Genomic DNA, 13876 nt, shown 5'->3' with positions numbered 1-13876 from the left:
GTGCAGTCTTTTGGTTTTTAAAATGCATTTTGCATCAGTAATGCTCATTCTGGTAAACCATAAAAATAATCAGTAATGATGGTTAGGTTAGGTTAGGTAGCAGCCCGATGTATCAGGCTCACTTAGATTATTCAGTCCATTCTGATACCACATTGGTGAACTTCTCTCTTATCACTGAGTGCTGCCCGATTTCATGTTAAGCTCAATGACATGGAACCTCCTTTTTATAGCCGAGTCCGAACGGCAGTGAAACCACTTAGAGAAGCTTTGGAACCCTCAGAAATGTCACCAGCATTACTGAGGTGGGATAATCCACCGCTGAAAAACTTTTTGGTGTTCGGTCGAAGCAGGAATAGAACCCACGACCTTGTATATGTAAGGCGGGCATGCTAACCATTGCACCACAGTCGCTCCCTATCAGTAATGATAGGCTAATAAATTAGCCATGAGTACTTTGTACAACAAAACAATGTCGTATGCGCAACACTGATGCATAATTTAAAAATTTTATTTCTATACAAAATTTTGTCAAAATTTTATTTCTATAGAATTTTTGGCAAAATTTTATTTCTATAGAAACATTTGTCTAAATTCTAATTTCTATAGAAAATTTTGCCAAAATTGTAATTTCTATAGAAAATCTTGTCAAAACCCTAATTTCTGTAGAAAATTTTGTCATTGCATATACTACTTACTGTTCACTATGTGTACTTTGTACAACAAAACAATCTCGTATGCGCAGCACTGATGCATAATTTAAAATTTTTATTTCTATACACAATTTTGTCAAAATTTTATTTCTGTAGAATTTTTGGCAAAATTTTATTTCTATAGAAACATTTGTCTAAATTCTAATTTCTACAGAAAATTTTGCCAAATTTTTATTTCTATAGAACATTTTGCCAAAATTGTAATTTCTATAGAAAATCTTGTCAAAATCCTAATTTCTGCAGAAAATTTTGTCCAAATTGTAATTTCTATAGAAAATTTTGTCAAAATTTTATTTCTATAGAATATTTTGCCAAAACTGTAATTTCTATAGAAAATCTTGTCAAAATCCTAATTTCTGTAGAAAATTTTGTCGAAATTTAATTTCCATAGAAAATTTTGTCAAAATTTTATTTCTATAGAATATTTTGCCAAAATTGTAATTTCTATAGAAAATCTTGTCAAAACCCTAATTTCTGTAGAAAATTTTGTCAAAATCCTAATTTCTATAGAAAATTTTGTCATAATTTTATTTCTATAGAATATTTTGCCAAAACTGTAATTTCTATAGAAAATCTTGTCAAAATCCTAATTTCTGTAGAAAATTTTGTCAAAATCCTAATTTCTATAGAAAATTTTGTCATAATTTTATTTCTATAGAAAATTTTGTCAACATTTCATTTCTACAGAACTTTTTGTAAAAATTCTAATTTCTATAGAAAATTTTATCAAAATCTTATTTCTGTAGAAACTTTTGTCAAAATTTCTGTTAAAAATTTTAACAAAATTCCAATTTCTATAGAAAATTTTATCAAAATCCTAATTTCTGTAGAAAATTTTGTCCAAATTTTATTTCTATAGAAAAATTTGTCAAAATATTATTTCTATAGAAAATTTTGTCAGCATTTTATTTATACAGAATTTTTTTTGTCAAATTTTCTATAAACAAATTTGTGAAAATTTTATTTCTGTAGAAACTTTTGTAAAAATTTTATTTCTGGAGAAATTTTTGTAAAATTTTTATTTCTATAGAAAATGTTCTCAAAATTTTATTTTTTGTTAAAATTTTATTTCTGTGGAAAATTTTAACAAAATTCCAATTTCTATAGAAAACTTAGTCAAAATTCTAATTTCTATAGAACATTCTGTCAAAAGTCTAATTTCTATAGAAAATGTTATCAAAATTATAGTTTCTATCGAAGATTATGTCAAAATTCTAATTTCTATAGAAAATGTTATCAAAATTATAGTTTCTATCGAAGATTATGTCAAAATTCTAATTTTTGTTGAAATATTTGACAAAATTTTAATTCCATAGAAAATGTTGTCAAAAATTTAATTCTATAGAAAATTTTGTTAAAATTTTATTTCTCTAGAAAATGTTTCTAAAGGGTGGTTAAAATTTCAAGGGCCGATGTTGATTTTGAATAAAACACAAACTTTTTAGGAAATTATTTTAATTTTTTTTATTATGATATATTGGTATTACTCAATTATGTATGGAACAAAATATCGGCCAAATGGGCGCCGCGACCTCGGTGGCACATCTTCATCCGATGGTCCAAGTTTTCGATGACGCTGAGGCATAATGGAGGTTCTATGCCGTTAATGTGCCGAATTATCTCATCCTTTAGCTCTTGAATTGTTGCTGGCTTATCGACGTACACCTTTTCTTTCAAATAACCCCAAAGAAAAAAGTCCAACGGTGTCAAATCACATGATCTTGGCGGCCAATTGACATCGCCATTACGTGAGATAACACGGCCATTGAATTTGTTGCGCAAAAGGTCCATTGTTTCGTTAGCTGTGTGGCAAGTGGCACCGTCCTGCTGAAACCACATATCGTCTACATCCATCAACTTCCAATTCGGAAGTTCGTTATCATCTCACGATAGCGAACACCATTCACAGTAACTGCCTGAACGGCCTCATTTTGGAAAAACTACGGCCCGATGATGCCGCCAGCCCATAAACCGCACCAAACAGTCACTCTTTGTGGGTGCATTGGTTTTTCGACAACCACTCTTGGATTCTCATTCGCCCAAATGCGGCAATTCTGTTTATTGACGAATCCACTGAGGTGAAAATGTGCCTCATCACTGAAGATGATTTTCTTCGAAAATTGATCATCCACTGTTGCCATTTCTTGGAACCATTCGGCCCATTCACGACGTCCATGGTTCAAGTTGAGTAAGTCTGAAATAGAGAAATGTCAAATAAAATTCGGGAAAAAAAACTTGGCGTTTAGGTGTGGTTCACATTCAACATTGGCCCTTACAATTTAACCACCCTTTATAAAAAAATTTGTCAAAATTGTATTTCATAGAAAATTTTGTCAAAATTTTATTTCTATAGAAAATTTGGCCAAGATTTTATTTCTATAGAAAATTTTAACAAAATTCTAATTTCTACAGTAAACTTAGTCTAAATCCTAATTTCTATAGATAGTTTTACCGATATTTTGATATCTATAGAAAATGTTGTCAAAATTTTATTTCTTTAGAAAATTTTGTCAAAATTGTATTTTTATAGAAAATTGTGTCAAAAATTTATTTCTATAGAAAAGTTGGCTAAAATTTTATTTCTATAGAAATTTTTAACAAAATCCTAATTTCTATAGTAAATATACAAAAATTCTAATTTCTATAGAAAATTTTGTTATAATTCTAATTTCTATAAAAAATCTAAATTCTAGTTTTGTCGAAATGTAATTTCTACAGAAAAATTTTGTAAAAATTCTAATTTCTATAAACAATTTTTTTAAGATTCAAATTTCTATAGAAAATTTTCTTAAAATTCTAATTTCCATAGAAAAGTTTGTCAAAATTTTATCAAACTTCTAATTTCTATAGAAAAATTTATATAGAAATTTTGGAACTTGAAGTAGTGGCCTGTCACTTCACCCTAACCTAAACCATTAAATTCGAAAGACTTAAGAAACAAACGTCGCTTACCAAAAATATTCCCATATTGGATCTTCTTAAGTTCTTTGAATAACCATTAAACAAATATTACTTCATTTGTTAACTTATCTAATATCAATACTCCTACCCAATAACGGAACACTATCCAAACATCTTTCATCGTGCTTTTTTTGAAAATCATTAAGATATGAAAAATTAATGTCTTATCACGCACAAACTTCATGCGCAAAGCGGGAATCATGAAATAGCCCCAAAGTGTGCACATTCCACTTTCAATTTCTTTTGAAATCAAATATCTCTACCAACATTAAATCATTTGAAGTTACCACATAGCACAACTATAACCGCTTGGGATCTACACACAAACGAATACACCATTCAATTGGATAGAAAATAATTTTTCATACAATTTCTATTGTTGTCGAAAATAAAATGAACTTAAGTGCCTTCACTAGAAGCATATAAAAATGGCAAGTCATCAAAGTACTAGGGCAATGAGAAATTCCTTAACTATAACCGCAAATACAGGGCAAAAGTAACACCTGTGGGTGCCTCATTATAGGTTATCTACATTCCAGGAAAGGAAACAAAAAATAACCGGAAAAGAGTTACGTGTAGACACTCACGTAGGCCATCTCATGAGTACTCTTTGAGAATTTAATAGGAATGAGAATCACATAAGTTTGCAAAATTTAGGAAAAACTTAATTTAAAGATAACGGTCTCTCTTCTTGATTTTTTTTTTTTCATATAGCTTTCTTTTTGTAACCGTTAAATGAAAACTTAAAAGAGGTAATGTACAACGGTCTATGTCCAATTCCAAATAGAGCCTAATGCTCACACACGCACAGTGCTACATTCAGTGTTGCCAATTTGGTGCTTTTAGCACCAAATTTAGTGCTTTTTGATTTCTAAAAAGCACCAAATTGCCTTTTTGGTGCCTTTTCAAAAAAAGCACCAACTTGGTGCTTTCTGGCATTTTCATTTAGTGCTTTTGGTGCTTTTTTTATTTTAAACAGTATTAAGTTTAATTGATACAAAAATTTTGATTAGGCTTTCAAGAGCCGAAGAAACTCAAATTTATTGCCAAATATAGAATTTGATTGTTATGAAGTTGGTATTGATTATTTTTTAATTAATATTGTTATTTAGGGTATTCTGTAGGAAAGTCCAGCGATGAGTATCGAATTTTTGAATTTGGTAAAGATGTCATTAAACACGTTTGTATTAAATTCACAAAAGCACGCACAACTGAAATAAGCAATAGACTCCTTCCATATATTAATATTTTGAAAGTTGAAAAACATCACTGATCAAAATGAATTGGACGAAAGCATTAAAACCGATCAAAGTGTATACTTGAATAGCGGTTCATAATGGTGAGTACTAAGTTCGAGTTTTGCCGCTAAAGTGAAAACTATATCAGTAAAAAAGGCATAAAATTATGCATATTTGCTGCAAATTTTATTATAACTTGATGGGGAATAGCCAAAAGCAAATTTTCACAAAGTTTGTATTCCTTAAAATGAATTATTAAAGAAGTTGTAATTGTGAAAAAAATGACTATTTTAGCAGCTAAACTCGATCTCAATACCCACCTTAACTTCTTAAAATTCAATTCACAAAAGTTCTATAGAACATCTTTGGAAGTTTTTTTTTTTTTTTTTTTTTTTTAGTAGAGCATTTAATTTTCGATTTTGTGGTGGAAGGTGGTATGTTAGAATTCATAATATATTTTTGGTGCTTTTTGGCCTTGGGGAGTTGGCAACACTGGCTACATTGATATTCAAGCTTAAGGCGAAAAACTATTTCTCTCGCTAATACCTATTGTGGGAATTGTCTTCTGCTAATAAAGCATAACTCTCTTTAAGTAAATGCTGTAATTCTCTTCCTACTGAGAGTATAAATCTCTTTATTTATACTCTCAGTAGGAATGCATTTTGTGTTATTGTTATTATCTCAAAACGATCATTGTGAATTTTTGGAAAAACTGCATCTTCAATATAAAATTCAATTCAATTTATATAGATATAGATTATAGAGATTTATACAGGGTGACTTATATGTAATGAAACAAAGTAAAGCGCTATATTATTCCAGTTTCTTCTTTTTAGTTTTCAAATGAGAAGTGTTCAGTGGGAAATTTATCTTTCGGCCTAACTATAGATCATAAATGGTATCTACTTGATGATGTTAATTATTGTATTTTTTTTAATTCTCTATTCTCAAAAGCCCTTTATCCATTCTCTACTTTCCTTTCAATACAGAATCTGTTTTACCCTCGAGTGTACGGTTAAAAACCGGAATGTGTTAACAATAAATTTTTTGTTTATTTTTAAATTTCAAATTGAATATAAAAATTGTCTCTAGTGATTCAATTAATTTAGTCAAAATATGTCATTTGTAACGAGTATACTGCCAACCGTATTCATACCAGATCAATGCCCGGTAGCAAATGTGGGCACAGTTAATACCTTAGTAGCATTACTGGCAGAGGGTATATTAGCTGGACACTGTAATATATCGCAAAAGGAATCATTTCCTCCAGATTATGCTGAGGAGGCATTACGAAAGGGTATAGAAACTTATGATTTTGTGATTGTTGGAGCTGGTTCTGCAGGATCAGTGGTGGCAAGTCGTTTAAGTGAAAATCCCCAATGGAAGGTGTTAGTCATAGAAGCAGGCGATGATCCTCCACAGGAATCAGAGGTAATATTTTTTTAGCTTCTAATACACAGGAAAAAATATAACAGTTTTGGTTTTATTTCTAGATTCCTTCCTTAATCTCTTCCATGAGACATAGCAAGGCCTCTTACAATTATCGCACGGAAGCCAATGGCAGATCTTGCAAAGCTGCTGAAAATTCGGAATGCCTATGGGCTCGTGGTCAATGTATAGGGGGTTCAGGATCAGTAAATGGCATGATTTATATTAGAGGCAGTAGAGCAGATCATGATCGTTGGTGTTTGGAAGGCAATACAGGATGGTGTTATGATGATGTAGTGCCATATTATGAAAAATCTTTAACACCCCAGGGAACTAAAGAAAATCCCCAGGGTTATTTAACACTGAATCGTTTAAAGGATTTGTATAAAAATGAAATAGTATCAATGATTGCCCAAGGTTATGAAGAGTTGCATCAACCCCGAATTATGGAATTCAAGGAAGATAACTATGTGGGTTATGGCATTACTGGAGCATTAGTGGAAAATGGTCATAGAATAAGTACGGGAAAACAGTTTTTGGGTAAAGTCTCAAAACGGCCCAATTTAAAAGTCATTAAAAATGCCATTGTAACGAAATTAAATTTCAATGACAATGGCCAGATGATTGAAAGTTTGGATTATGTAATACAAGGAAAATATCCCAAACAAGTCCTTATAAATCGTGAAGTTATTATCTCTGCTGGAGCTATAGAATCTCCCAAATTATTAATGCTCTCGGGTATAGGACCTAAAGAAGTCCTAAAGCCCTTGAATATACCCATCATACATGATCTACCCATAGGAAAAAATCTACAGGATCATCTTATGTTGCCGATCTACTTACGTATGCCAGCCTCTAGACCTGATCCCAGAGAAACTCTAGATGCCACCTATGAATATTTAATGAGAAATTCTGGTGTTTTAAGTGAACTTGGTTCTAGCCCTTTGATTGGCTTAATAAAAGTCGCTCAACCTTTCCAAGATCGTACACCCGATATGCAACTGCATCATATCCATTTTAGAAGAGGAAATGCCATGGCTTTAGATTTGTTTGCAAGATCTGCTGCCACCAAATCCACTTACCGAGATCTGCTAAAAGAGGAAGTAGAAAACTATGATGTTTTTGCCATAGCTGTTCTTCTCTTACATCCCAAATCCAAAGGATCTTTGGCGCTTAGATCGCCCCTATATCATGATCCTCCTCTTATCGATAATGGATATTTGAAAAATCCTCAAGATTTGGAAACATTATTGAGTGGCATTAGTTTCATAGTGAATTTAACGGAGACGTTGCCCTTCCGTGAGAAACATGTGGAAATATTTCGTATACCTTTGCTGGAATGTGATAGATTTGCCTACAACTCTTTAGACTATTGGCGTTGTTATGTGACGTATTTTACTACCAGTGGTATACATTATGCTGGTTCTGTTAAAATGGCTCCCTTTGAAGATTCCAGTGGCTGTGTGGATCCTCAATTGCGGATAAAAGGTGTACAAAATCTACGTGTAGCTGATGGCTCAATAATGCCCCATACGCCATCTGCCAATACTCAAACTCCCATTATAATGGTGGCAGAAAAAGCAGCTGATTTAATTAAGGAATATTGGCTAGGAAAATGATTGTCGTCTTTTTTTTTGGATTATATACAACAGTAGCTCTAAAGAATTATATACAAATAAAATTTAAAAATATCGAAAAAATCGTCGAAAAAGTCTGTTCATATTTTTAACCCTTATCCTGTACTAGTGGGTCAAAATTGCCCAAACCAATTTTTTATAAGAATTTTATTCTAAAGCTCTGTCTGACTGAGTCCTATAAAAAAAGTTTCAAAACAATGTTTTAAATACATATATATGAATAAATGTATATAAGGCAAATTTTACCCATACAATACAATATGCGGTATTTTTTTAAGTACAGGATAAGAGTTAATGAAATAAACCCCTATCGTGATTTTTTTACAGTGAACTTTATCGAATCAAAAGATTTTTGATCTCCATAGAAGTTGCAATTACACCGTGGTGTAAAGGCTAGCATGCCTCTTTGCATACACATCCCAATTTCGGCCAAACACCAAAAAGTTTTACAGCGGTGGATTATTTCCTGTCAGTAACATTAAGGGTGATTTCATTTGCGAAAAATGTTTTGTATTTATATGGTACAACATTTTCTAGTGATGCCACAGTGTCGCCGAAACACCCCGCCAAAACCATACTCTTTGCATTAGCAAACGAACAAAAATGTGCAACACTGATACAAAACCCTAAAATAAAACAAATTCGGTCAAATATTTCAATTGTTGTTAACAATTATTATTAATACTAAATATTCATTAATTTTGTTTTTATTTAGAAAAAAACATATTTTCCGCCTTTGTTGTCGCGTCACTAGACAATTGGAACAGCATGTTCTAGGTAAATAACTCAGCTGTAGTGCCGGCGATGAATAGCAACAACAATACACGCGTCATTTACATTCTTCTATATTTTCAACCACGCTATTATTTAGGTCAAGGAATAAGAGCGCGTTCAACAGATGTTTTGAATGTACAACATTCTGTACCCTATATTAGCTACAGTACAAAATGTACTGCATTTTTTCTCTTGCAATAAGGCTACACTCCAGAAATCGATTATGCAAATTTTGGGTTGGCTGCATTGGATTTTTGCGAGAAATGTGTTATATATGCAACACATTTTTTTACCAATCGAAAACACTAAAAATGTTTCAGAACCTTCCCTACACTACGTTCCAAAATCGTGAACATACGATAACAAAATGAAACGGAAACGTTCACGAAAAAAACAAAACTGAATGTTTACGGTTTCGTCCCCGGACAATCACGACTTTATGAATGGCTTTCGTTTTTCTTTGGCCATGAAAAGTCTTAAAATATTGGTTAAATATGGAATCGGGCAGCTCTCATTGATAAGAGATAAATTCACAACCTGTGGTACCATGATAGACTGAAAACAGTGAGTCTAATGTTATAATTTATAAACCGCTCGTATGACAGCTGAAATATTTATTACCGTGACAGTTCATTTTATTGTTTACAAGCTTACAAAAGAATTTTGATTAATTGCATCAGAAATAAATTTATTGGAATAGCATTCAAGTGTGATTGCTTTATACTCACAGAAAATTTTGTCAACATTTTATTTCTGTAGGAAGTTTTCCAAAACTTTTTGTCTATAGAAAATATTGTCAAAATTTTATTCCGGTAGAAATTTTTCCCAAATTTTCGTTTTATTGTTTACAAGCTTACAAAAGCATTTTGATTAATTGCATCAGAAATACATTTATTGGTAATAGAATTCAAGTGTGAACGACAGAAAATGTTGTCAACATTTTATTTCTATAGAAATACATTTTTTTAAAAAATTTATTTCTATAGAAAGTTTTGTCAACATTTTATTTTAATAGAAAATTTTGTCAATTTTTATTTCTATAGAATATTTTTTCACAATTTTTTTCTATAGAAAATTGTTTTCAAAACGTTTTCTATAAAAAATTTCGTCAAAATTTTACTCCTAGAGAAAATATTGTCAAAATTTTGTTCCTAGAAAAATGTAAAAAAAATTATTCCTATAGGAATTTTTTCAAAATGTTATTCCTATAGAAAATTTTACCAAAATTTTATTCCTATAGAAAATGTTGCCAAAATTTTATTCCTATAGAAATTTTTATCACAATTTTATTCCTATAGAAATTTTTATCACAATTTTATTCCTATAGAAAATTTTGTCAAAATTTTATTCGTATACAAAATTTTGTGAAAATTTAATTCCTATAAAATATTTTGTGAAAATTTTATTCCTATAGAAAATTTTGTCAAAATTTTATTCATATAGAAAATTTGGCCAAAATTGTATTTCAAGAAAATTTGGTCAAAATTGTATTCCAATAGAAACTTTCTTCAAAATTTTATTCCTATAGAAATTTTTATCAAAATTTTATTCATATAGAAAATTTTGTCAAAATTTTATTCCTATAGGAAATTTTGTCAAAATTTTATTCGTATACAAATTTTTTTCAAAATTTTATTCCTATAAAACATTTTGTGAACATTTTATTCCTATAGAAAATTTTGTCAAAATGTTGTTCCTATAGAAAATTTGGTCACAATTGTATTCATATAGAAAATTTGGTCAAAATTGTATTCCAATAGAAAATTTTGTCAATATTTTATTCCTATAGAAATTTTTATCAAAATTTTATTCGTAAAGAAAATTTTTTCAAAATTTTATTCATATAGAAAATTTTGTCAAAATTTTATTCGTATAGAAAATTTTGTCAACATTTTATTCCTATAGAAAATTTTTTCAAAATTTTATTCCTAGAGCAAATGTTGTCAAAATTGTATTCATATAGAAAATTTTGTCAAAATTGTACTCCTATAGAAAATGTTGTCAAAATTTTATTCCTATAGAAAATTTTGTCAAAATTTTATTCCTATAGAAAATTTTGCTAAAATTTTATTCCTATAGAAAATTTTGCTAAAATTTTATTCCTATAGAAAATTTTGCCAAAATTTTATTCCTGTGGAAAATTTTGTCACAATTTTATTCCTACAGAAAATTTTGGCCAAATTTTATTCCTATAGAAAATTTTGGCAAAATTTTATTCGTATAGAAAATTTTGTCAAAATTTTATTCTTATAAAAAATTTTGTCAAAATTTTATTCCTAGAGAAATTTTTGTCAATATTTTATTCCTATAGAAATTTTTATCAAAATTTTATTCCTATAGAAAATTTTATTCCTATAGAAATTTTTATCACAATTTTATTTCTATAGAAAATTCTGCCAAAATTTTATTCCTATAGAAAATTTTGTCAAAATTTTATTCCTATAGAAAATTTTGTCAAAATTTTATTCCTATAGAAAATTTTGTCAAAATTTTATTCCTATAGAAAATTTTGTCAAAATTTTATTCCTATAGAAAATTTTGTCAAAATTTTATTCCTATAGAAAATTTTGTCAAAATTTTATTCCTAGAGAAATTTTTGTCAATATTTTATTCCTATAGAAATTTTTATCAAAATTTTATTCCTACACAGAAAAAAATTTCGCGAAAAATTTACCAATTAAAATCTTAATTGAGTTTTAAAAAATATTCAATTAAAAATTTAATTGATTCAACAAATTTTTTAATTGGAACAAAAATCAATCACAAAAATTAATAGTACCAATAAATTTTTTAATTGTATCAATTAATTTTTTAATTGAGTTTCAATTAATTTTTTAATTGATAATATCATTTCTGTGATTGAAGACATTTCAATTAAACATTAATTGTATCAATTAATTTCGTGACTGAAGACAAAAAATATTTTTTTGTGTGTATAGAAAATGTTCTCAAAATTTTATTCCTATAGATAATTTTGTCAAAATTTTATTCCTATAGAAAATGTTGTCAAAATTGTATTCATAAAGAAAATTTTGTCAAAATTTTATTCCTATAGAAAATTTTGTAAAAATTTTATTCCTATAAAACATTTTGTGAAAATTTTATTCCTATAGAAAATTTTGTCAACATTTTATTCAAATACAAAAATTAGTTTTTTGTGTGTATAGAAAATGTTCTCAAAATTTTATTCCTATAGAAAATGTTGTCAAAATTGTATTCATAAAGAAAATTTTGTCAAAATTTTATTCCTATAGAAAATTTTGTCAACATTTTATTCGTATACAAAAATTTGTCAAAATTTTATTCCTATAGGAAATTTTGTCACAATTTTATTCCTATAGAAAATTTCTTCAAAATTTTATTCGTATAAAAAATTTTGTGAAAATTTTATTCCTCTAGAAAATTTTGTCAAAATCTTATTCCTATAGAAAATTTTTTTATTCCTATAGAAATTTTTATCAAAATTTTATTCCTATAGAAAATGTTCTCAAAATTTTATTCCTATAGATAATTTTGTCAAAATTTTATTCCTATAGAAAATGTTGTCAACGTTGTATTCATATAGAAAATTTTGTCAAAGTTGTATTCCTATAGAAAATGTTGTCAACATTTTATGCCTATAGAATATTTTGTCAAAATTTTATTCCTATAGAAAATTTTGCTAAAATTTTATTCCTATACAAAATTTTGCTAAAATTTTATTCCTATAGACAATTTTGTAAAAATTTTATTCCTATAAAACATTTTGTGAAAATTTTATTCCTATAGAAAATTTTGTCAAAATTTTATTCATATAGTAAATTTGGCAAAAATTGTATTCCAATAGAAAATTTGGTCAAAATTGTATTCCAATAGAAAATTTCGTCAAAATTTTATTCCTATAGAAATTTATCAAAATTTTATTCATATAGAAAATTTTTTCAAAGTCTATTTCGTATAGAAATTTATGTCAACATTTTATTCGTATACAAAATTTTGTCAAATTTTTATTCCTATAAAACATTTTGTGAAAATTTTATTCATATAGAAAATTTGGTCAAAATGTTATTCCTATAGAAAATTTTGTCAAAATTTTATTCATATAGAAAATTTGGTCAAAATTGTATTCCAATAGAAAATTTTGTCAATATTTTATTCCTATAGAAAATTTTGTCAATATTTTATTCCTATAGAAATTTTTATCAAAATTTTATTCCTATAGAAAATATTGTCAAAATTTTATTCCTACGGAAAATTTTATCAAAATTTTATTCCTATAGAAAATTTTGTCAAAATTTTATTCGTATACAAAGTTTTGTCAAAATTTTATTCCTATAAAACATTTTGTGACAATTTTATTCCTATAGAAAAGTGCCACCAAGATGGACAAAAAAGCAAAATCGTCCTTAAAATAAAGCAAAACCTTTTTGACTTGAAGAAATAATCTTTGAGTTGAATTTAATTTTTGTTTAAAGATAAAATAGCTTCAAATATAGCCTAAGACATATTTAGAAAATTGTCTATCTTTAGTTTAAAGTTATTTTTTTAAGTAAGAAAATATTTTTACTAAAGGGTGGTTAAAATTTTAAGGGCCGATGTTGATTTTGAATAAAACACAAACTATTTAGGAAATTATTGTAATTTTATTTTATTATGATATATTGGTATTACTCAATTATGTATGGAACAAAATATCGGCCAAATGCGCGCCGCGACCTCGGTGGCACACCTTCATCCGATGGTCCAAATTTTCGATGACGCTGAGGTATAATGGAGGTTTTATGCCGTTAATGTGCCGAATTGTCTCATCCTTTAGCTCTTGAATTGTTGCTGGCTTATCGACGTACACCTTTTCTTTCAAATAACCCCAAAGAAAAAAGTCCAACGGTGTCAAATCACATGGTCTTGGCGCCAATTGACATCGCCTTACGTGAGATAACACGGCCATTGAATTTGTTGCGCAAAAGGGCCATTGTTTCGTTAGCTGTGTGGCAAGTGGCACCGTCCTGCTGAAACCACATATCGTCCACATCCATATCTCCCAATGCGGGCATTGGTTTTTCGACAATCACTCTTGGATTCTCATTCGCCCAATTGCGGCAATTCTGTTTACTGACGAATCCACTGAGGTGAAAATGTGCCTCATCAC

The 13876-nt window shown here is 28.7% G+C and overlaps 1 protein-coding gene across 1 annotated transcript; it reads left to right on the top strand.

The window, feature by feature from the left end:
• Positions 1–5913: 5913 nt before the first annotated feature.
• Positions 5914–8048, top strand: LOC142230438 (glucose dehydrogenase [FAD, quinone]-like). Its single transcript, XM_075301079.1, has 2 exons — positions 5914–6340; positions 6403–8048. Exons 1-2 carry the CDS (start codon positions 6026–6028, stop codon positions 7954–7956), a joined length of 1869 nt encoding a protein of 622 aa, XP_075157194.1. The 5' UTR covers positions 5914–6025; the 3' UTR covers positions 7957–8048.
• The last annotated feature ends 5828 nt before the right edge of the window (positions 8049–13876 follow it).

The sequence above is a fragment of the Haematobia irritans genome, chromosome 3 (assembly GCF_050003625.1).
Source record: "Haematobia irritans isolate KBUSLIRL chromosome 3, ASM5000362v1, whole genome shotgun sequence".
Lineage (NCBI taxonomy): Eukaryota > Metazoa > Arthropoda > Insecta > Diptera > Muscidae > Haematobia > Haematobia irritans.
This window is presented reverse-complemented; position numbering and strand designations above follow the sequence as displayed.